Source organism: Microcaecilia unicolor, chromosome 5 (assembly GCF_901765095.1).
Source record: "Microcaecilia unicolor chromosome 5, aMicUni1.1, whole genome shotgun sequence".
Classification (NCBI taxonomy): domain Eukaryota; kingdom Metazoa; phylum Chordata; class Amphibia; order Gymnophiona; family Siphonopidae; genus Microcaecilia; species Microcaecilia unicolor.
Window position 1 is genome coordinate 76,840,945 of NC_044035.1, and position 25,070 is coordinate 76,866,014.

At 44.8% G+C, this 25,070-nt stretch overlaps 1 protein-coding gene across 2 annotated transcripts in view; it reads left to right on the forward strand.

Annotated features, from left to right (window-relative positions):
• Positions 1-25,070, forward strand: part of LOC115470099 — a 212,979-nt gene that overhangs the window by 63,893 nt on the left and 124,016 nt on the right. For both annotated transcript variants that reach the window (XM_030202999.1, XM_030203000.1), the window contains exons 2-6: positions 9,304-9,379; positions 20,060-20,191; positions 20,284-20,407; positions 22,317-22,377; positions 22,463-22,509. In XM_030202999.1, the coding sequence (XP_030058859.1) occupies positions 9,304-9,379; positions 20,060-20,191; positions 20,284-20,407; positions 22,317-22,377; positions 22,463-22,509 (440 nt within the window). The remainder of the gene's footprint in view (positions 1-9,303; positions 9,380-20,059; positions 20,192-20,283; positions 20,408-22,316; positions 22,378-22,462; positions 22,510-25,070) is intronic.

Below are 25,070 nucleotides of genomic sequence, written 5' to 3' on the forward strand. Positions count from 1 at the left end.
ACAGCTCAGTTTAGCCAGGCTTTCAAAACACAGTTCATTCCTAGCCAAGCTTCAAAATACAGTTCAGTTCTAGCCAAGCTTTCCAAAACACAGCTCAATTTAGCCAGGCTTTCAAAACACAGTTCAGTTCTAGCCAAGCTTGCAAAACACAGCTCAGTTTAGCCAGGCTTTCAAAACACAGTTCAGGCTCTGCGCGGGCTCAAAGCCTAGGGTCCCACCCTCTTGGTCAGTCATACTCCTACCTGACCTCCTCCCGCATGACCCGGCTTGGCCCCGCTACTTCCTTGGCTTTCGCTGAGCCAGAGCTGAAAAGTCCATCGGCTCTTCCAGGGTGTCCTCCGGTTCAGTCAACTCCATAGGGCAAGGCTCACTCTCTGCCTCTCTCTCCTCAGGAGCCCAATCCATATTCTCCTCGCCCCGCCCTTCCCCCAGCTGCTCACCCTTTCTTTCATTAAAGCTCTTTGGTGGCTCTTCTTTCTCCACCCACCTGTTCCACCACCTCTTCCACCAGGTTGGAGAATCAGCCTTATTCCTTCCCCTGCGGCCCTCCTCTGGAGACTCCTGGGAATGCACATAGTTTCTCTTATCCCCGGTCTCCCTTGGGGCATGCTGGGAGTTGTAGTTCTTTATTTCTAGTTTTTTTCTGGGGAATGCCTGCCTATAACGGGGGTATTCTGGCCTATCCCAGGGTTCCTTTGGGGCCTGTCCTACATACTCTTTACAATGTATATGATTTTAATTTATTTATATGTCCTGATAGGCAGTTCAGCCCCAGATTCAGCCTTTCTGAAGGCTAAATGTGGCCAAGTTGGGCACCTTGAATAATAAATGTTGGTCTGCTCTGCTTGGTTTGTGCATTCTTTTTCAGCTACTCCCTTATATGGTGTGTAGCCCTGCCCAGCGCATCCCAGGATGCACTGGGCAGGGCTAGGCGCCGCCATTTTGCGGTGTCGAAAGAAGAGGAGGGAGGCAGGCTGCGTCCCTCCTCCAACCAAGGTAGGGGGCGGGCACCAGGCAGGCAGAGAGGGAGGGTGGGCGTCGGATCGGATGGCAGAGCGGACCCTTGCCAATGCTGGGGGTTGGGGGGGCGGCGGCCACTTGACCACCAGGGACCATTTTGGGGGGGGGGGGAGGGCTGGAGACCCACTGGATCTCCAGCCCTCCCTGAACCTGGGGGGGGGGGGATCGGAGGTCCGCCGGACCTCCAGCCCCCATTTTGCCTTGCTTGGGGCAGGGGTAGTCATGGCCTGGTGGTCCCATGGACCTCCAGCCCCTGTGTTTGACAGGTTTGGGCTTTTGACAGCCCAGATCTGTCAAACAAGTGCGGGAGGATTGTGCTGAGTGCATGCTCAGGCACAATTCTCCCGCACTTCTAACCCATGATCAGAGATAATTGCGCTGCTTAAATTTGCATGCATTATCTCTGATCATCCGTACAGTAAAGCCCCGCGCTGTTCCAGCGCTATTTTTAGAGCGCTGTTTGGAACAGCACGGGGCTTTGATCATCTGCCTGTTAATGTGCTAGTGCCTTTTTATTTTCTTAATTGGGTTAATTTACCAAACTCTTCTTATAAATTACGCAATTTAATGTTGAAATTCCCTTCTATCAGTCAACTTAGATATAAATCTATATTTAATTTCTCATTATATTATCATGATTCATCAATATGGAACACGTTACCTTCGGAAATTAGAATTGTTTTGAATTATTTGGTTTTTCATAACACTCAACCTGGTTAGTTGAGAAATTTTATGGAGTTTAACCATTCCTTTTTATTTTAAAATGTAAACGTACTTCCAGGAAGTTATGATTCAGTTTCTCTTTATGCAATCCGCAGCAAACTGTTTGGGTGTTGCAGACTAGAAGCACTGTATAGTATAGAATAGTGTAGTATGGCGCCTTTACAAGAAGGGGTTGATCAAGGTCTGGCTCACAGATCCCTTAAGGTGCAAGTAGCAGCTCTTTCTATTTCAGAAGTAAGATTTGCAGGGGATCTTGGTAGTGCATTTTTGCAGGGTGTTAATTGTATTCATACTGAGCTAAATCATCCCAGTGGGATCTCAACTTGGCACTCCATGCCTTGATTAAGCCTCCTTTTGAGCCCTCGAGACAGGCCTCTCTGAAGAAATTTCTTTGAAGACCATTTTCTTGTAGGTATTTGCTCAGTCAAAGTACCAGTATTAGAGGGAACCTTGTCTTTCTACCACCCTGAGGGGTAGAGGTTTGGTACATCTTCTTGATTTGGTCTGGTTATACAGGATGAAAAGGAAGGTGAAATTTGGACTTATACGATAATGTCCTATCTTTGATAGCTAAACCAGTCCAGGGCCCACCCAGGTGGACTATGGGATCTGGGAAATTCCTTTTGTGTCTGCCCATTTCACTACTCTGGTTTTACGTGTGTTCTGTTAGTATTCTCTCTGGAGTCATAAATACTTTACGGAGGGTTCTCTTCAGGAATACTTGTTTTTATATTTTTTTTTTTTTTTTTAATTTTCGCACAAATTATGTGCCTATGTAAGTATAAATATAATGAGTGTTATATGCATAAATATGGCTTCTGCCAGCATTGCAGTCCTCCATGTGTCTTGCATCTTTCCTTTTCCCTTCCTCTCCTCCCTCTCCTCCCACAGTCTTTCTTACTTTGATTCTAAATCCAATCTAACAGCAATTTACACAGTCTTGAGCAGCATTGGGGACCTTTCGTCTAGCGTGTTCCGCCTCTTCTGATGCAGCTTTCTGTGTCCATTCCAAAGGAAAAGATCCTGGTTGAACTCGAGATTGCCTATTTGAATCGCTACTGGTCATATTCAGAAGCGAAGTAAGGGGGACTGGGGGGAAGCAGAGTATGTGCAGGAGTGCTGGCATTGGTTCCTGAAACACGCTGCCAACTTTCTCTGCTCAGGCAGCATGGAAGGAAAGGTCAGGCAGTGGATCTGTACTACTGGCAGGACTTGGACATTCTCGCCAGCCATTTTGGAGGGGGCCTTAAAACATCTTGTGGCTTGTCTCTAAGTTTACTGCAGCGCACAGTTTGGGAACTAATGCCAAAAGCCATTAAGGTATACCTGAAGAATGTTGCTGCTTATCCCTGGGGGGAGCAGCATGGAATCCTGCTACTTCTGAGGATCCCTGCCATATACTCGTGGCCTAAATTGGCCACTGTTGGAAACAGGTTACTGAGCCAGATAGGCTTTTGGTCTTGACCCAGTGTGACAATTATTACGTTCTTATGATTGAGTTTAATTATGAAAATCTCAGGGTGGTGCTAGGGGCATGAAAGTTAATTGAGGGAGAGTAGAAAGCTGAAGGTTCACTTACACCAGCACTAAGTGAAACATAGTCCATTAAAACATACACATGAATTGCTACTTGGTTCATCCACTGGAAACTGTGTAAGTACTATAACGATGATGTACCAGAAAAATCTGGAGTCATGATTATAAAAAGAAATTGCAGAGAACGAAGAGGTTGTGACCACAATGAGGCATTACAATGCCAACCAATTAAAAGCTGGAAAGCAGGACATGGTTGTAAAGGAGAAAAATCGCAGACATATTTGATGCTTCTGCTTTTCTTTTCTCTTCTTCACTTTGGGCTAGATTCTTCCCCCACCCCACCCCCCAAATTTTGAGCCAGATTCATATATTTTATGAGAAAATGTTTTGGATTTCTAGTGTTTACTATATATACTTATAAGTAATAAAATTGTGAGGACCAAGCAACTATTATGTATTGTGTATGGGGAAGAGATCAAGTACCAGGAGATGCATTAAAACATGGCAGAAGATACAGAAATAATCCCAATTGTATTGGGTTCCACTGGTTTGAGTGAAGCATACTTTATTGTATTGTGCAAGGGTGTGAAAACTTTCATCTTTCATATTTTGTTTTCTCCCAGGATCTCTCTGTAGTTTGCACCATCAGTCTCTCTCCCATTCTTGATCTTCACAATCCTTCCTGTCCCATTTGCTGCAGTCTCCCCGTAGTGCTACCATTACCATGCTTACTGTAGGGAGGGTATTTGCAGGTGATGTGCTGTTTTTTTTATTTTATATTTTTATTGAAATATCAAATTTAAACATCATCTGTATAGAAATATGCTAACCTGAGCAAATAGTCCACAAGTAATGAGGGAACCAAGATGAAAAAAAAACATAGGAAGCTGGGATTAAAAAGAAATTATGATTAAAGAATTAGAACAAAAATATAAATAGTGAGCTTATACTTTGCAAAAACTTGTAGCTCCCCACTCATCCTGGACCAGTTACTAAAGAGCCCTGAACATTAAGAAAATTATCTCATATGTAGACCATACATTTACATGAAAAACGTAACTGAAAATGAGCACCTGAAGATTGATCACCACCTGATCCATTAACAAATTTTTTCCTCCTAACTTGAGTCCAGAAATATTTGTATTTTTCCACCCAAACAATTTACTTCTTTGTTAGACACAATTGTAATGTAGCTTCCTTATCCATAAGAAATAGAAATGAAACAAGTAGCTCTAAGTGAAATTTCTTCCTCTGAATGTTCCAAAAGTGCTGTCAATCTAAACTATCCATTGAGACCCCTACTGTTCTTTCCAGCCCCCAGTTTCGTGGGAGGTTCTTGATATTGAAGGAAGATAATATAACTTCTGAAGAGGGGGTAACCCAGAATCAGGATAGTTATATTTCCTTAAGAAATTTGTGGAACTTATCTCTAGATGTTGATAATCTTGATTGCGGACAGTTCAGAATCTTAAGTTCAAACTTCTTACTGAGTTCTTGATTTTCAACCTTCCTACATGATGTCAATCTATCTTGAGAATTTGAATCTGCAACTCCTGGAACAAAGAAGGACCAAAACCTTATGAAGGAGATCCAGAACACCAAACACAGTGAGCAGATGGAGTCACGTTGTGGAACAGTCTTTATTCCAACCAGCATACACAGTAAACAACAGATGACCTGACACAGCTGTGTTTCAGCAGAAGAAATGCCTGCATCGGGGGTCTCATCACATCAACAGCCGGTGATAAAAGGACAGCGTTCACACTAAAACAGTACTCCAATTGCTGCCTATCGATGTTGGAATGATAATCAAATAGACGAGTGATTGTGTGAAGCCTCACCTCAGAAACTCGCACTGTCGGGTCATCTGTTGACTGTGTATGCTGGTTGAAATAAAGACTACTTGGTTCCACAAGGTGACCCCATCGCCTCACTTCTGGAACTGAGCCTTTAAAGTGGAGACAGTTTGGCATCACCAAGAAAATGCCTCGATCAGGCCTTCTTGTCAGTAGCCATGGATTACAGAAATTGCTGAAGGAGGTCTCTGGGAGGCCTAATATTACTTTTAAAGAATTTCTGAGGTCTCTGACTCACTTGTGAAAATAGCAGAATAATTTTATCCTGGCAACTACATGTTCAACATGTTTCGACCTTTGCTTCAAATTCTTTTCATTGCAACAGCCTGATTCTTCATCCAGAAGTATTTGAATTGACTTATCTACTGTGGTCACAGGTGGACACTCTTATTGACCTTAAGACCGTTTTTAGAAATGAAGCAAATTTTAAATTTGCTATGACAAAGGTTGTGAAGAGACTGGTTTCCTATTTTTGATTAGTTCTATAATTGTTCTTTAACTTTGAATATGTAGATAAAAATATGTTGTGTACTTTGTTGCCCATCACTTAGAATGCTTCCTTTCTGGTGGAAGATTCCTCCTTTTGACGGTGGTCAGCTTTGGGGGGGGGGGGGGGGCTTGAGCCCAAAATGTGAGGGGGCATTTTGCCCCGCCTCCCCACTGCTTTCTGCCCTCACTGCAACCCTGGGCTGACGGGGGTCCCCAAGACCTGCGAGCAGAAGACTTCCTGTGGTGATATTCGGTGCCGTGCTACCTGCCCTGATTTCCTGCTGCGGCATGCATGCTGGGTTTTAGTGAAATTGCGCATGCTGAATTTCATTAAAAACCAGTATACACACAGGGGAGGGGGAAGCAGGACAGGAAGTGCAGCGGTGGATATCACTGCAGGAAAGCTGTTGGCAGGGACCCCTGCCAGCCGAACCAGCAGACTTTGGGGATCCAAACCCAAATTGGGGGGGAGGGGGTGCAGGCTCCCTGTGGCTACGCCACTGATACCATGTACTTACTGATGATGGTATAAAATTATGACCTTTGAAAATTTGAGGGCTTAATATGGTTTAGGTTTAAATAACCGGTTTGCATATATCCAGTTGCAGCACTATATTTGCTCATTACCAACCATATCTCTGATCTCTTCAGTTTGGGAACAATAATACTATGCTTATTTTGGATGCCCAACTTTTGAACCCCCCCCCCCCCCCCCCCCATATCTATTTGAGAGAAAAAATCCCGGAATATGACTATACCTCTTTGGAGGACCAGCTGTAATTGTCTATTGCTTATGTTGGACTGATTCTTGTTATACACCACCTTGAGTGAATTCCTTCAAAAAGGCGGTAAATAAATCCAAATAAATATTAAGACCTGTCATTTTAATATATACAGATTAACTGAAAATGGCACAATGAGGCTTATTTTCAAAGCACTTAGCCTCCCAAAGTTCCATAGAAACCTATGGAACTTAGCCTCCCAAAGTGCTTTGAAAATATGCCTCATTGTGGGAGTTAAAATACAAATTTACCCCACACAGAGCACATTGAGTGACACTGCAGGAACATGATAAATGTCCTAAATGCTTAGCGTGTGGGGCCCATCTTGGACTTGCACTTACATAAAGGGTTTCTGGACTCAATTATGTAGACTTGTCATCACCATGCCTACTGTTTGATGTGTTCATCCTGCAGGGACAGTCTCTGACAGACATGCAAACCGTTCTTCAAATGCTCGGTGTTGATGACTAAAAAGTCTATTTTACAATGTTGGCTCTTCCCAGATTCACCCACAGTTTCACATTGGGGATCAGCTATGATTTTGTTGCGTTCACTGGAACGCAGGGGATTCCTGACTTGTCTTCCTCGAAAGGAGACTTTTTTCTAAAGACTTAGGCACCCTTTTAGGACTCTGTGATCCTTGTGACATGGAGCAGGATTTTGAATGCTTAGATAAGTAGCAGCATTGATTTAGCTTGGTTGGGGATTGGGGCGGGGGTGGGAGAGAAGTTGGGAGTTATAAGTATAATGTTAGTACCTTAAAGTTTGTTTACTATTGCTTATAAATGTCTGTATCATATTGTTTACGTGATCTATTCTTGATTCTTTGTGATATTCCTTTGGTGCTTAGTAAAAAATATACTTAAAAAAAAAGTATGTTGTGTAGAGGATGTAAAGACTTACAAGTGACTGTATAAGGGCTAGTTTTATTGTTTTGCAATTAATAATAAAAAGTATACAGCTGAACAGTTGTCATAGGTTTCAGCAATTGAGAGCAGTTTTTGCAGTGGAAGGTATAAATAGGAGAAAAATAGGTACAAAACTTGGGCACGAAGCAAACATTTTAGGAGCCAGGGAAATTCTTTACTTGTGCTTTATTTTACATTTAGATTATTTTGCTTATGTTTTGTGGGGTTTTTTTAAAGTTTTGTGAGGATGATCTTTATTCTTGTTTTATCAATTTTTTTCCTTCTTTGCTGCTGTTTTTTTTTTTTTTTGCTCTTTTCCATTCACTCCTCTGTTCTTCATCTAGTTATCTCCTCGCTTCCAGCATGCTCTGCTCTCCATTCAGGACCTCTTCCCTCTGTATTCGTCCCTCCCTCCCCAGTCTTTCCTCTCCCTCCAAACTCTTTTCTGTGCAGCTCTGTGACAGGTTGCATCCCTTAGCTGTGGTATCTTTCCCCAGCCTGGTTCTACAAGTGTTTGCAGGAGCTGCCATGTTTCTTCCTAGCTCAGTGCCAGTTTTTAGGAGCCTGATCAAACTGGAACCTAGTGTTTTGTAACCATTATTATAAACTTGCAGCCAACTTGAGGTGCTGTAAAAGAAACCATCCCAGTTTGTTACATCATCTCTAACAGAAAGGTGAGGAAAATTAAAATTTCAATACAGCATGATGGCCCCATAAATCACTTGGAAGCAATTAGACTCAGTTATTCAGTGCCAGACCTAATCTGGGTACTGCCACTGATTTTCACAGTTGCTAGAAGTTAACCAGGACCAGTCAATGGCAGTACCTTGATAACTAAAGCTTTTTATGCAATCCTATTTGGGCGCACAAACTGAATATCAGTGGTATCTAGATAACTTCTTGGTCTTCCCCCAGCCATTTCAGCAATAATTCAATAGTGCCATGTTGGTGAGAGCTGATTTTCAGTGGCACTCTCTGGTTAAGTGTCTGAATAATAAGTGCCTGAGCTGGTCAGTGCTGTTGAACTGGGTAGAGCTTCTCCTATCAAGTTAAAAAACACTGAATATGAACCCTTTCATTTCCTAGAATATTCAAAGTGAGGTTGGAGTAGGAGCCTAAAAACAAAAAAAGTTTAACATAGTACGCCTCTCAAGGGCCAGCTGTAAAAGACCTGTTTTAAACAATGGGGCCCTGTAGTAGGTAAAGCAATTGAAGGTTAGTAAATGACCCCTTTAATAATATACAGCTTTTCTAATAATTTTATTTAAATTAATGCATCAAATAAAATTTTCTAAGCTAACATTTTGGTATCTGTTTCATATCTCGATTTTTTGCAGGTTTTTATTCAGATACAGGATTTCCTGTTATAACTTTAGTACTGTTTGTTGTTAATGTTTTAGGTACCGCCTATTATATATATATCCCCTATTAGGATTAACATAATATATGATGAACAAACATGGAAAATAAACATAATACAATAGTTTCTACAGGTTTTGATAATTTTTTTTAATGCCGTATTTAATATGACATTTACTGTTTAACCACAGTAACAAAAAAAAAACCAAACAAAAAACAGCACTTTAACGAAAACTGGTGTCATGCTACTTGCACTATTTGAACAAACTGTTTCAAGCCAAGTTGCATAAAATTAATCTTAACAGAGGAGACATATCTTTTCAACTAAAGGCCTGTACAGCTGCGTTCTTATTTTTACAGTTTTTTTTAGGGGTACTGAGTACTGGCACCTTTTTATTCCATTGTCTGCTAAAATTGACCCATGGTCCCCAAGTTTTAATGAAAGAGCTCAGGCCCTACTCACCAATTCTGCCTTGTCATAGATTCTGTGACTGGTTGCAGGGGACCTAGCAATTGTGGGCTGGAGTACCAGCACCTTTTTTGCTAGAAAAAAAGCACTGCTTATTTTGAAGCATGTGTTTCTCAAAAGTGAATTAAAATATTTAAAAATCTGACTTCTCTCTGTAACAGATGGAGGACTGTGAAACCAATTGGACAACGCATCACAGGAACTCGATTTATTGCTTTCAAAGTGCCTTTAAAGGGGGTATGTATAAACTGAAATTTTTAAAACTGTGTGTGACATTAATGGTTCAAATATTTGAGTTACTAGGGTACAAGGAAGAGTGCCCTAGATTCTCTGAGGACAAGCAGTATATGTCTACTTTCTGTCTTTCTTCTGAGACAGAAGTAATCTTCTGGAGGTCTCCTGTGAGGGGGGGGGGGGTGGACCCTTGAGTAAATCTTTACTCCCCCCCCCCCCCCCCCCCCGACAGAATTCCAGGCAAGAAAAACTCTGGCTACTAAATAAGTATTAGACATAATAAATGTTTATTCAAATTGTCAAAGAAGCCAATCAGTACTTATTGAAATAGTAACAAATAAACTCCCAATACAGTATTATATGTAGCAAATAAAAACAGAGTTTTCCCTGGGAGCTGTCAATATGTCCACCTGCTAGTGGACACACTGAGGCTCGCCATCCTCAGTTTTGTTTCCTCTTCTTCCTTTCTTCATTATCTTAATTATAATTACCCTTCCTACCTAGTGAATATGCATCTTTCCAGAATATTCTGTTTCCTGTTATGATGAATCCAGTTTCCAGCATGTTCCATCAAATTCTATCATTTATTCTCCTAAATTGACAGGGCCTATCATGAACATAAGCATACGTTTTTATTAGATAATGGGTAAAGTTACCCTGTTACTACCCCCACCCTCTTGCTATGGCTATAATTTTACCCACACCCACTTACTACTCCTTTTGATTGTTTATCTGGATACAGCAGATGTCCTTAGTCATAGGAGTCCGTCTTAGTTGCTGACCAGCAACTTATCACAAGTTAGCATAGGTCAAATGTCAAACCACAACTTTAGAAGGGTAGTTTTCAGAAAAAAGCACATTATAGCTCTCTTGCAACTCTCAACTCATCTCCCAGCTCAAGAAAAGCAAAATAGCTGTATTAAAATACAAACTAGAAATATGTATGGTTTGCACCTTTTCATGGCCTCTATGATATACAGATATCAAGTCCTTATAAGTTGTCATCTGACAGCCTAGCACTGTCAAGAATCCTCTTTCCTTATCCTGCTAGACCAGTCCAGATGAGTGGGTTATGCTCCCCAACCAGCAGATGGAGGCAGAGTGGGCAGTCCTGTAACTAGCCAGTATTTTCCTGATTCCATCAGATGGTGCAGATTGGACTGATGCACTAGGATTTATTAAGAGCAGGCCTGTTTCTCCAGGGCGCAAGCCACAGCCTATGGCCCTTAACCAGTGTTCACTCCCAGAGGTTCATCTACAGTTCTTGCCTTGGTTGAATACAGAGGTGTCTGACCATCTGTGGCCCTGAGGTTTAACCTGCAGGCTTTAGCTTGATGTGGCCAGCTAGTAGAGGTCCTATGAGTTTTTGCTGGCGGAGGCATATCACGGTTTCCTTGTCAATTCCCCTTCCCCTTCCCCTTCCCCCCTCCCCCCCAATTGGGTGACAATGTCATGAGGGGCCTTTTACCAGCTGGGGGTGAAAAGCGGTTGTGTTGTGTTTCTTTATCTTCTCTGCCTTCTGAGCCCCCCTTCCCATTAAGGGATAAGTGAACAAAGGTATGTTCTATTTTGTTTCTTAATCATTACATTTATTTTAAAAACATACACCCAGAGATAAAGATCTTGGCACTGTGGGGGAGCTGCTCTGAGCCTAAGCAGGCAGAAGGAAGGTGGTGCTCCAGTGACCACAGTGCAGTTACTAAGTCGGACGCTTAAGGCAGCAGTGCAGGCTGTAACTTGGAACCTCTGTAGTCTCTGTGGAGATGGTGCCTACAGTACATTCAGTTCATTTGGCCTTATTCTTTGTTTTTGTTTGTTTTATAACTCTTCATTTAAAATGACAGGTTAAACACTGAAAACAAATGTAAAGAGCATGGAAAAGGATGTATCATCTTAAAAGCAGCATAAGACAAACTGAATTCCAAAGACCCCATTCCCTAAAAGACACAACAGGATAACCCATTACCCAGCACGTCTTTCCTAGAATCTCCAGTATTTTGAACATATTTGATGATAGACATCACCCTTACCTGGAAGGTATAAGACAGTTTCTTTACAGTTATGATATCTGCCACCTGGAAGGACCAGCACATCAAACTTGCTTTCCATTTGGTAGCCATGGTAAACCTAGCAGCTTGAATAAGGTAGCCTCTTCCAGGTCTCTCTGTCTCAAAGCTCCTTGTCTCTACAATATCCTATCAAATAATACAGAGCGACATAGGTGAAAGACTTACATACTATTATTCTAATCTCCACATGTACTGCCTGCCAAAAATGGGCAACCACTGGGCAAGTCTGCTATGTGTGGGTGGAAAAAGTACCTCTGTCGCTATCCCCCCCCCCCCCCCCCCCATCAGCACAAATCAGATGATGCTCCTCCATACTGAGCATAAAAGAAGGGAGACTTGTTTGCACAGTGTAACAATCTCTATATAAGTTCCTTCCATCAAAAGCACATGGACATTGGATGGACCCAAGGCCAAATCACCTCCCAATCTGACTCATCGTGGCTATTCTGCATATTGCTATTCCAGTTGGCAACCAATTGCTATAGTGGCATCCAGTAAAATATACTAGAGCTGATAGATCCACATATTTGTTGGGACTGTGGTCTGTGGAAATTCCAGCCTCTAGTCTCTAAATGTTGAAACTTGCCTTTAATCTGGGATATAAACCTTCTGATTCAATCTGTAATCAAATTCACGGGCTAAAGAAGCAAAGCCTTTCAACCATTCACCTTGTATTATCTGCCGTACAAAATGTAAGCTCTTCTGTCCCAATCCCTCATTTCTGGTACAAAAGTAGTGTTCTTACCCTAAGGGAGCCACTGGAAATAAAATCTCCTCCTTATTGCCAAGTATCTTAATTTACTTGGCACCAGTTTTTAACAGTGTTTCTCACCGTGAAAGTTTTTAAAAATCTGCTGATTCCCACTGTCCGCTGAGGGGTCATTAATAGCAACAGTAAAGAGTAGCCCTCTATCTGCATCTATTCTAGTTGCATCCAACTTTTGAAGACATCCTCACAACACCTCTATCCTGCATTTATAATTCTGGATGCACAGTAATAGAATTCTAAATTAGGTAAGCCTGTAGGAGCCAACTTTTTTAAATGATTGGGGATGCTGAATGAACGCAACCCAATATTCTCCCACCACTTGCCACCACAAAAAAAAAATTAGTCTTAGACTACATTCACCTTTCTCTTGTTTGATTTTATAAAATATATTTTATTGCAACAGTCAGATAAAACAATAACAACAGAGCAATACTAAATCGAAAATGAATGGTGTGCAAAATGAGTCTACTGTCTAAGTAGTTGCAGGGTACAAGTGTAAAAACGTGCGCCACATCATTTCTTATCATCAGCTATGGGAGACAGTGGGATTGCTGTGCTGATAGGTCCTAAGTTCAAAACAGGCCATTTCCCTCATATTGACAAGCCATAGCTGTAGATAGTGGTGGTGAATCTTCTGCCACCCAATAGGACAGAATCAATTTCTTGATGAGCAAAAGAGCATTATAAAGGAAGTGGCACTGCAAGGCCAAGATGCCCTGCTCCACCAAGTGTTCCTGAATACCCAAAAGTAAAGAGTTGTAGTCCCACTCAGGGAAGCACTGGACAACTCATGCCAACACCGACTGTCTTGCCAAACCTGAAACAATATGTTATCAAAATCTCAGAACCTAGCAAACAGATCCCTATTCAGACACTTGGCCTTGCAGTTACACATGCTGAACAGAGATAGCCCCTCTTCAAATTCTTCAAAAATTAACCTAGACTCTGTATACAGCACAATACCAGAAAAACAGAAAGAAACACATTCCATAGCGTCTCACAGATCAATCCAGTGACTGGTGGGTTATGTCCCTCTGCCAGCAGGTGGAGATAGAGAGAACTTCTGAGGCTCTATATGTGGTCATGTGTAGCCAGCCAAACTTCAGTATTCTCTCTATCTAGCAAGTGGATGGTCATAACTCTGCAGCTCTGGATTTGGGACTCCTCGCCTGTTCCCTCAGGATGAGTTGAGGTACCCACGGGGTTGAGGGCTCACTATGGCTGAGCAGGGACACCTGGTGGTGCCAGGTCCCTCCCTTTCTCCCCCTCCCACTGGTTCCTTGCCTGGGGCACGTGAGTCTTATTCTCCTGTTAAAAAAAAAAAGAAATAAAGAGGATCTTTAACACATTCTGGTGTGTTAGCACTCACAGTAAGCAGGGAGCTGCTTCAGAGCAGGCTGGGAAACAGCCGTTGTTCTAAGCAGGTTGGGGGTTCTTTTGTGCTGGAATTGTTCTTCAGGGCACATGGCAGCCTTTTGGAGTCTGTGAAACGCTGCTTCTGGTGTGGGAACCGGAGAGCAGCATTGGGAGTGTGTGATGCCTGCCCTCGCACCAGTTTGGTGCATGGAGCACCGGTGGGGGGCGAGAGCGACCGGATCGGGTTTCAGGTCCAGCGGCCTCGTCAGGCACATCCGGGCGTCAGGCGTCTCATCTGGCGGCGGATAATTTTGGCACTGTCGCGACTTTGAAGGGGTGGCCGGAGTTGGGCTTCTACTGGGAAACGCGGTCGTGAAACAGCTGATTTGAGATCAGCTGGAGCCAGGATGCAAGATAATGGATCCGGAGGAGCGGAGGTAGCGGTTGGGCAGGCTCCGTTGTTTTCCCCGCGCGGAGGTGTGTCAGGTGCCATTTTGGATTTGGGGGGAGAGCCAGCAGCACCTCCCTTTGTTGGGGTTCGGCGGCAGGTGTCCCTGCCTGTGGGGGTGTCTCAGCTGGGAGACAGTGGTGTAGAACAATCGGGTGTACCCTTTTCCCCCTGGTTTGTCCTGTTTTTACACAGGGCTTTTTTGCTTAAGAGATCCGGGGGGGGGGGGGGGGGGTCCTTGGTGGTGAAGGGGCCTTAGGGACTTCTCAGGAGGATTTCTTGGTGGTCCCGTCCTCTTTACTTAAGAGACAGTGCCTGGATTCAAGAGAGTTGGATTCTGTGTCGGTGGCCACAGATGTAGATGAAGGTCGGTTGTCGGAAGTTTCCCCAACTGACCCGTTCTGAATTGCTGGTGGAGGGGGAGTCTCCGTCTGAGGGGTCTGATGATCCCATGGTGGCACAGTTGTTTTGCCAGGACGAATTGGCGAACCTGATTGTCAGAGCTATGGAGATTTTAAATATCTGAGCTCCGGACAGCGGTCTCTCCTCCTCGGCAGCGCCCTCGATTATGTCAAGGACTAAGCAGCCGTCCCGTACCTTTCACATTCATGAGGCAGTGAAGGTACTCATTGCGGCGCAGTGGGACACGCTGGAGGCAAGATTGCGTGTGGCGAGGGCCATGACACGTTTATATCCGCTTCCAGAGGTGGAGCGAGATGATTTGCGGTTACCCACGGTAGATTCGTTGATTACGGCAGTTACTAAGAGGACTACGTTGCCGGTGGAAGGTAGGAGGCCGCTTAAGGATCCGCAGGATAGGAAGTTAGAATCGTCTTTAAAAGCTTCCTTCGAAGTGGCAGCGTTATGCATGCAGGCGCCGGTCTGCGGGTCCTATGCAGCCAGGGCCTGTTTGTCTTGGGTGCAGAAGGCGACCTCTTCAGAGGAGCTGGTGGCTAACTTCGCTTGAGGCTGGTCTCGCGTATTTGGTGGATTTGTTGTATGATATTCTTTGAGCATCGGCCAAGGAGGTAGCTCTCTCGGTGATAGCTCGCCGATTGTTGTGGCTTCATCACTGGTCAGCGGATACAGCTTCGAAGTCTCGTCTGGCGCGTTTGCCTTTTAGGGGCAAGCTTCTGTTTGGCGAGGATTTGGACAGGATTGTTAAGGATCTGGGAGATTCTAAGGGGCGTAGGTTGCTGGAGGATAGGCCTAGATCAACTTCTCGCGCGGGTCCTTGTCGGGCTCGGTTTCGGGATGCAAGGCGTTATTGCCCAGGCAGGGCGGTAGCCTTCTCTAAACCCCCCCGTTATCCTCAGAAACGGCAGCCGTTTCAGGAGGAGCGCCGCCGAGGTGGCGTGGCTTCCAAACCCCCAGTGGGATCTCATGCCCAATGATGGGGCCTTGGTCCATCTTCCAGGGATGATAGGGGGATGGCTTTCCCTTTTTCTGGGAGAGTGGGCCAGGGTAACTTCAGACAAGTGGGTGTTGGAGGTCATACGGGATGGCTACAAACTAGAGTTTGTTCAAACTCTGGCAGATTCTTTCATGGAATCTCCTTGCAAATCTCCAAGGAAGAGAGTGGCGGTCAGAGACACGTTAGAAAATTTAATTCACTTGGGGGCTGTGGTTCCCGTTCCGGTAACTCACGCGGTTCAGGCCGTTATTCTATCTATTTCGTGGTTCCAAGGAAAGGAGGCTCCTTTCGTCCGGTTCTCGATCTCAAGGGAGTAAACATAGCTCTGCAAGTGTGTCATTTTCGCATGGAGACTCTTTGGGCCATCATAGCTGCAGTTCACCCCGGGGAGTTTTACTTTCCGCAATCTCAAAGAGGCTTACTTGCATATTCCCATTTGTCTGCCTCATCACTGGTTTCTTTGGTTTGCGGTCCTGGGTCAACACGTTTAGTTCCAGGCGCTTCCCTTCGGTCTAGCTACAGCTCCTCAGACGTTTTCCAAGATTATGGTTGTTGTCGCTGCATTTCTGCGACAGGAAGGGGTGCAAGTGCATCCTTATCTCGACGACTGGTTGATACGGGCTCCGTCTTTTCAGGACAGCCTTCAGGCATCAGATAGGGTAGTCAGTCTGCTGAGGTCGTTGGGGTGGATTGTCAACTTGGAGAAGAGTCTTTTGGAATACCTGGGGGTGCTTTTTGACACCTATGTGGGCAGAGTCTTCTTGCTGCCCAACAAGAGATTGAAGCTGCAAGCGCAGATTCAGAGCCTGCTGAGCATTCCAGCGCCCACGGCTTGGAACTATGTACAGGTTTTGGGATCCATGGCAGCCACGTTGGAGGTGGTTCCGTTGGCCAGGAGTCACATGAGGCCTGACCTGATCATCCTTATTAACCCATATTGAGAACAATCTCACAGCTGATCCCCCCCCCCCTTTTTAAATCCACCTTGTTAGCATCTGCTTCACCCTTAACCCTGAACATACTGTCCCAAAAACAAAGAACTGCACTCCTCCCCCCCCCCCCCCCAATTCCCCAACCAAAAATATCAACCCAATCTAAAACATTCTACCAAATCCCACCCACCTTCCACCTAACCCATATGCATAACCCAAAAGACAAGACAAGAAGAGTCATGGCAGCCACCATCACAGGGGGTCTGAGATTTCATGTCTCTACCAGTCATGGCCTGAACTCCCTTGCCTCGTGTCCAAAAATGGTGTTTAGTCTGATCAAAGTCCAACAAACTGACATAATCATCATAGTGTGACTTTAAATGGCAGCCAGGAATCCAGTGTCTAGACACAATCCTGAACCTCGGGCAAGGCTTGAGAGCAAATAATTTCTCATGCAGTAGTCAATTCACAGTCTCTGTTAGGCTGTGCCAGTCCGGGTTACTGCCTTCCATAGCTCCGGCACAGGCAGCAGCCCCCCTCCCCCCCCCCCCCCCCCCCCAGGAGACCCCATCCGTGTTCAAGAATTTGATGCAAGGTCTCCTCAGAAAAATGGCTGCACAAAAAGTTGTGTGCCTCCTGCAGAGACACTACATGTTTTCCTTTACATGTTATCCGCAGCTTGGTGGGTAAAGCATTGTCTGGGAAGTACCTGACAAAATCCCAAAAAGCAGCAAGATTCCATCCAAGGATAAACAGTGGCTTTCCCCAGGTTTACCTTAATAATGATTTGTGGACATTGCCTCTAGGAATTTGTCCAAACTTTTAAAATCCAGCTACATTAACTGCTTTTACCATATCCTCTGGCATGATTTTCCAGAGCTTAAGTATGTGTTATGAAAAAATATTTTCTTCTATTTGTTTTAAAAGTATTATCCCTTATCATTCCTGCCATACCAGTCTGAAAATTGCGTTATGTCCCTTTCCTGCCAGCAGATGGAGGTAGAGAACTGAGCTTTCCAGTAACACCATCGGTATATAACTCTAAGTCAGTAACTAAAGGTGCTAACTTACATAAGTATTGCCACACTGAGACAGACCCGTCTCATCGCGGGAGGAGTGTGAAAAATTACAAGAAGACCTCGTGAGACTGGGGGATTGGGCGTCCAAATGGCAGATGAAGTTCAACGTTGACAAGTGCAAAGTGATGCATGTGGGAAGGAGGAACCCAAATTACAGCTATGTTATGCAAGGTTCTGCGTTAGGAGTTACGGACCGAGAAAGGGATCTGGGAGTAATCGTGGATAGGACGTTGAAATCTTCAGCTCAATGTGCTGCGGCGGCTAAGAAGGCGAACAATGTTGAGTATTATTAGAAAAGGGATGGAAACCAAGCATGAGGGTATTATAATGCCGTTACATCGCTCCATGGTGTGACCGCACCTGGAGTATTGTGTTCAGTTCTGGTCGCCTCATCTCAAAAAAGATATAAAGGAATTGGAGAAGGTGCAGAGAAGGGCGACAAAAATGATAAAAGGGATGGGACGACTACCCTATGAGGAGAGGTTAAGATGGCTAGGACTCTTTAGCCTGGAGAGAAGGCAGCTGAGAGGTGATATGATAGAGGTTTACAAAATAATGAGTGGGATAGAGCGGACAGATGTGAAGCATTTGTTTACGCTTTCTAACAATAATAGAACCAGGGGACACAAGATGAAATTAGAATGTGGTAGGTTTAACACAAATCGGAGAAAGTTTTTCTTTACTTAGCGTGTAGTTAGACTCTGGAACTCATTGCCGGAGAAGGTAGTGACGGCAGCTGGCCTTGCTGAGTTTAAAGGGGGTCTGGACAGATTTCTGAAGGAAAAGTCCATTGATCATTATTAAATTTTGGGTTTTTTGCCAGGTTCTTGGGGCCTGGATTGGCTGCTGTCGGAGACAGAGTGCTGGGCTTGATGGACCTTTGGTCTTTTCCCAGCGTGGCAGTGCATATGTGCTTATGTCCATCAAGCCCAGTATCCTGTTTCCAACAGTGGCCAATCCAGGTCACAAATACCTGGCAAGATCCCAGAAAAGCTCAATACATTTTATGATGCTTATTCCAGAAACGAGCAGTGAATTTTCCCTAGTCAATTTAATAATGGTCTATGGACTTTTCCTTTAGGAAGTCATCCAGATCCTTTTTAAACTCTGCTAAGCTAACCACCTTTACCACATTCTCTGGCAATTAATTCCAGAGTTTAATTTAATACGATTCGTATTAAATTTACTACTTTGTAGCTTCATCGCATTCCCCCTAGTCCTAGTATTTTTGGAAAGAGTAAACAAATGATTCACGTCTACCCGTTCCACTCCACTCATTATTTTATAGACTTGGTGAGATTCCTACGGGGTCCTTGTCTATGGGGGTTGTGGATCCCCTTTCCCCTCGCTCCATTTGGAGCGTTCCCCTGCAATTCTAAGAAGCAAACAAAAAGAATTAGCCTTCCTTGCAGAATTTTATTTCTGTCTTTCAGGAAAATGAAACTTGTTCAAAAAAATGAAAAGAAACAAAGGCCCTGAAAATTTTAAGGTTCTGCCCAGTTTATACCTAGAGGAACCAGAAAATATGGGAGTCCAATGACTCCCAGGCTGTGTTTCTTGGGCAAGGTCAATAGGAAGGTCACAGCAAGCTTGCCTTTTTCTTGAGCTTGTTGGCAGGCCAGTGCCGCACAAACTGTTAGAGCCTGCAGCTCAGCATGACTGCTGGTTCTCTGTGTAACTGTGACAAGCCCTTTCCAGCAGGGTAATTTGCCAAGGGGGGTGGGGGAGGTTATGAGACTGCTCAGTTGGCTGCTGGTCCAGGTTCTGTTAGGTTTGGTGGGAACAGCAACCATTTTAACTAGGGGTGGGCGCTGCTTAACATTTTTTTAATCACATCATTAATTGCGCTTAATCTCGGCATACATTTTGGGCACATTCTTTTTCAAATTTTTTTTTAACGTCTCAAAGCACCTTTTTGAACAGATGCTCAGTGTAGCTGATTATCCTTCACAACATGCTATTCAAACCCTAACTTCGCTGCTTTTGCCTTTACAGCAAGTATCAGCAGGCTGCCACAGGGGAGGCAGGGTCAGGGTGCCCTCCCCATTCAGCATGGCAGGCCCCTGGAGACCTCAAGTATAGATTAGATCCAGCAGGTTGCCCTGCTAGTTAATTCTCATTTGGTAGACCATTAGAAAAGAAAGTCTTCCAGAAAGCTATGCTATCTGCTCTGATTGCTGCCCATCAGCTCTACATGGTCCAGTACATGCATTATTTACAGCAAATTCTGAGCATTGAAAGTGCAGTTCCCTTCTGGCGCTGTCAGATGACATCACCTACTTTCTGCCCATGATTGAAGATGGGAAGTAAAATTGAGTGCTCCAATAATATTTTAATGCTTTTTCCTCTGTTTTTGATTGGTACTGCTTTCATTTATAAATTTTGTACCACCTATGTATATGCCTGACTCAATCCTTCTTGTTGACAGAAAATACAGAGATGCTTTTTAACTGGAATGCAGAAAAGTCACACAATATGGTTCAGAAAGAATATTTGAACCATGTATGGTAATTTATACTATTTAAATCCAAAGTGCAAGGGTGATGTGCACATATAGTATTAACTGTTTTCAGTTTTTCTGACTAAAGTCCTTAATTGTTTTTTTTTCCTTCATAGATGGCTAATCAAAGACTTACTCCAACCCAGAAGTTCACACCAAAAGACCTGATAACTGAAATTAAAGCACAAAATGAAGATCTTGGGTTAATTATTGACCTATCAAACACCACTCGCTACTATAATACAAAGGTAAACATGACAGGGAGTTTTGTACACATCAGACTTTGCGTGCTGCATTTAGATCTGTTATGTTAAATTATTTTTTTTCTCTCTTTCTTAAGGATCTTCCTAAAAATGTGGAGTATAAAAAACTCTGTACTGCTGGACTTGAAGTTCCTGATGATGATACCATTCTACAGTTCAAAAGATTGGTCTCAACATTTTTGTTTGAAAATATAGGCAATGGTAATTAAAGTCAACTTTGATCTCACTATAAAAATCTAGCTATTTGTAGTGTGTTTAATGTATTAACTGCACTTTAGGGTGGTATGAGGTAGATGGGAACAGGACCTGGGTATTTTGCTGTGTGGTTGGGATGTTCTTTCTGTGTTGCACAGTGCTCCTCAGGTGGTTGCTACTGCTGCCTTGCAGGAAACCCATTACAGAGTCTTTGCACAGGGCCTAACTTTCCCAATTACAACTGTCCTGTGCAGGCTGGTGTCTTCGGCTCTTTAACTGAAGAGTAGGACTGGGGAGGATTCCCTTTTCCATTCTTTCTGGAGCTGCCCCGAGATTCAGTTGTTCTGGGCTGCATTGGTGCAATTCTGTACTCACTCTTTTTCTATGCTTGCCTTGCAGCGGCCATCTGTGTGGCTTTTGGGTATGTTGGGTGCTGGGGACAAGAGAGCAGTTATTCTTCTTTCAGAAACTGAGGCTTGTTGGGCTCAAATGTATTATGCAGGCCTGGGTTTCTCTGGATCCCCCTTCCTTTTGGAGTTGGAGAAGCCAATTACATCAGCTGGTGCTTTGGGAAACTAGAGATGCTATGAAGTCTCCTAAATGTACTCAGTGCTTCCTTCATCTTTGGAACCTTTAAAGTTTTGTCCCGTATAGGACACAGTCTTTTTTTAAGATTTTAATTCTTTATTTATTAATTTTTACATTCATAATGTATATACTTATGAGTGAAAATACACAAAAAGAAAAGTCATCAATCAATACATATATACAGTCAAATCCTCAAGAATATTTAACTATCGCCCACAAATTTAGGTAATTGATCCAAGAGATGAAATTTCTATACTTAAATCTTAAACAATTTTCACAACCTTCAAATCAAAAGAGCAGCTTAAATCCTGAGTGGCCTACTCATATCTGCCATACAGTGTTACATATGTGACTAAACCTATACTCTGACCTCTTCTCTGCTTATTATAAAGTCTTCTAGCTGTTTTGGGTCAAAAAATTGATATTGTTTAAGTTGAAATTTTATTCTACATATACATGGGAATCTCAAAAGAAAATCTGCTCCCATCGCTATTGCCCTAGGGCGTAGCGATAAGAACATCTTACATCTCCTCTGAGTTTCCCTGGATAGGTCAGGAAAAACTCTAACTTTTGAACCCATAAACAGCGAATCTAAGTGTCTCAAAGAAAGTTTAAGCACAGCGTCTCTGTCTATCTCCAACGCAAATGTGGCCAGTAATGTAGTCCTTTGAGTTATAACTTCCAAAGACGACTCAAGGAATGTGGTGAGATTAGGACACAGTCTTTTTTTATTGAATTGTCTGTGACCCTAGGGTGCTGCGGGGGGGGGGGGGGGGGGGGGGGAGGGGAGGTTGGAGTGGGGGAGGGGGGTTATGTGATTTTTTTCTTTCTATGATGATTCGGGAAGCTAGAAGAATACAGTCTTCTTGGATCTAAGTTTTAGGCTCTGCCGGGGGGGAGGGGAGGTGGTATGTATGCTTGTTTTTCTTTCCTTCTTGATCTAGGGTTATGGGTTTCCTGTATGGGGGAGGGTGGGAGCAGGTTTTGGAGGTGGGTGGGAAGGGGTACATTTCTCTGGAAAAACAAAATTTTATGATGACGGATGGTCTTAATTTACTGCGTATGCCATGTGTTTTGCTCTTTTGTATAGCTATTGTTGGCTGTGATTCCGGCTTTTTTTTTCTCTTGTCATCAATAAAAATGTTGAAATATATTAACTGCAACTGAAAAATGTCTTCTGGGAAGTAATTGTCTTTGCATATTTTGTTGCTTATAAAATCACAAATATTGAATATCACTTTAGTTGCTTAAAATATATCTGACATTTTTTTCTTGTAATTTTAATGTTTGAATATTGTACTGAATACATTTTTTCTGGTTTTATTAGAAAAACTCATTGGAGTTCATTGTACTAATGGAGTTAGTAGAACTGGATATCTCATATGCAGGTAAGTGGAAGAGATATGCAATGATACTCTTTATTTTCAAGACAATCATATTTTATGACTTAGGTGGATTTTTTTTCCCTTATAGGTATCTTATTGATGTTGATTGCTGGGATCCAGAGAAAGCAATTCAAGGTATCATCAAGATATTGGAACTAAAAGCTTGTATTTCATATTCTTTCTGTTCTGGTTTATATGGAGTGTCCACTTTTTCAGTCTAACAAGATTACCCAAAGAAGCTTACAGCAAGATTCAAAATGCAATAACAAAATATAAAATACAGTTAAAAGGCAATATATAATATACAATAATAGATGTATTGTCATAGTAAACAATTATCCTCTACTTCCCAAACATCCCTAGCCAGCCCACCTCTCTTACTGAGAGATTGGCTAGGACAAGGCGTAGACCACTATCAAGGACGGGATGGTTAGGAGAAGGCGCAGACCACTATCAAGGACAGCAGAATAAACTATGTAAATAAAATGCCTAGTTCGCTACTACAATTAAAAATAGGTCCTATCCCTCCTCATTTTTATCCTCATTACCTCAGAAGGAGCTTTTTGGAGGCGACCCACCACATGAGGTGATGGTTTCTTATTGAATCCCTGGGGCCAGGAAGAGGTTATCAGGGAGCAGAGTCACTAAGGCAAACAAACCCCTGCAAAGAAGGCAGTGCCAGAGGGCTCTGAGTAGGGTTCAAATTCTTCCATGTTGCCCTACCCCTTCTCTTATGGTCACCTCAACTTTCCTCCAGCTGGTGTAGCAGGGGGCGGAACTCTGCAGATTCAACTCTTGGTCTGGTATTCAAGGAAACAGCTCTTTCTCCGAGGACAAGCAGGCTGCTTGTTCTCACGACTGGGTGACGTCCGCGGCAGCCCCCACCAACCGGAAAGAAGCTTCGCGGGACGGTCGGCACGCAGGGCACGCCCACCGCGCATGCGCGGCCGTCTTCCCGCCCGTGCGCGACCGCTCCCGCCAGTTCCTTTTTTTCCGCGTCTGGAGAGAGTTGTGCTTTGACGCTCTCTCTGTTTCAGCCGCCGGAGTTTCGATCGCGTTTACGCGGATCGTCGCTTTTCTTTTTCTCTCTTGTTTTTGGGTTATCGCCGGTTTCCCTTTCAAAAAAAAAAAAAAACCTGAGCGTGTGGAGCACGCGCTCCCCTTTTCCCTCGCTTCCAGCGGGGACGCCGCGTTGCGGCCTAGTGGCCGCTCGGTCGTTTCTTTTTTCGAGGTGTGATTCCAGCCACCATTGACGACTTTGACTTCGCCGACGCGATTTTTCCGTCGATGTCCTCGAAGGTCCCGAGTGGATTTAAAAAGTGTGGTCGCTGCGGCCGGCCGATCTCGCAGACCGACACCCACGCTTGGTGCCTCCAGTGCCTCGGGCCGGAGCACAATATCAAGTCGTGTTCCCTGTGTCTCGGTCTCAGGAAACGGACTCAGGTTGCGAGGCAAGTTCTGCGGGACCGTCTTTTTGGAACTTGCGCCGGCCCCTCGACGTGGACCTCGACGGCATCGGTACCGACGCCCGGTCCTTCGGTACCGGTATCGATGCCCGAGACATCGGCACCGATGGCATCGACCCCAGGAGAACAGGTCCCGTCGGCCCGCCGGTCCTCCGGTGAGAGTGGAGGTGAGAGGCCGCGTGGGCAGTCGGCCCCGGTCACTCCCTCAGCTCGTGGGCCACGGGACCGAACCCTGTCTGACCCGGTACCTCGAGACCGAAGGGGATCGACCTCCTCCTCCTCCATGCCTTCTGGCGCCGGTGACGGGCATCGCAAGAAGGATAAGAAGCGTCGTCACCGGTCGCCCTCGGTGCATCCGGATATTGGAGAGGAGGCGACGCCGAAGCGTACTCGTCGAGAGGAGAGGTCCCCGTCGGTTTTGGAGGTACCGACGCGTCGGGGTTCCGGCACCTCGGTGCTGTCTCCTAGCCCCCATCAGCTTCTGACGCCGACACCCCTACCGGCCCCACCGCCTTTCCCGGCAGCGGGCCTGGACGAGTGCCTCAGAGCCATCCTTCCGGGGATCCTGGAAGGGCTGATGCGCCAGGCTGTGCCGGCGCCGGGGGTGCTTGCGCCCTCGGCGCCGATGTCTGTGGCGCCGGCGAGCTCTAGCCCGGCGCCGGGGCCGTTGACACCGCCGCCGCTTGCAGCGCCGGTCTTGACCGCCACGCAGGTGGAGTCCACGTCGATGGAGGGAGCTCCGTCCCCGCCGGCGCGGGAGTCCACCACTCGACGACACCGAGACCCTGGTGCCTCGACGTCGAGCCGGGCCCGGTTCAGGACTCAGCTACATGAGCTTATGTCCGATACCGAGGATGAGGACTCGTGGGGGGAAGAGGAGGACCCTAGATATTTCTCCTCAGAGGAGTCTACGGGCCTTCCCTCGGACCCCACGCCGTCACCGGAGAGGAAGCTCTCACCTCCCGAGAGTCTCTCCTTTGCCTCCTTTGTGCGGGATATGTCTATTAGCATTCCCTTCCCCGTGGTCTCTGTGGAAGAGCCGAGGGCCGAGATGCTCGAGGTCCTCGACTATCCATCACCACCTAGAGAGTCCTCCACGGTGCCGCTGCACAATGTCCTCAAAGAGACACTGCTTCGGAACTGGGTGCGACCGTTAACTAACCCCACCATTCCCAAGAAAGCAGAGTCCCAATACAGGATCCACTCCGACCCAGAGTTAATGCGGCCCCA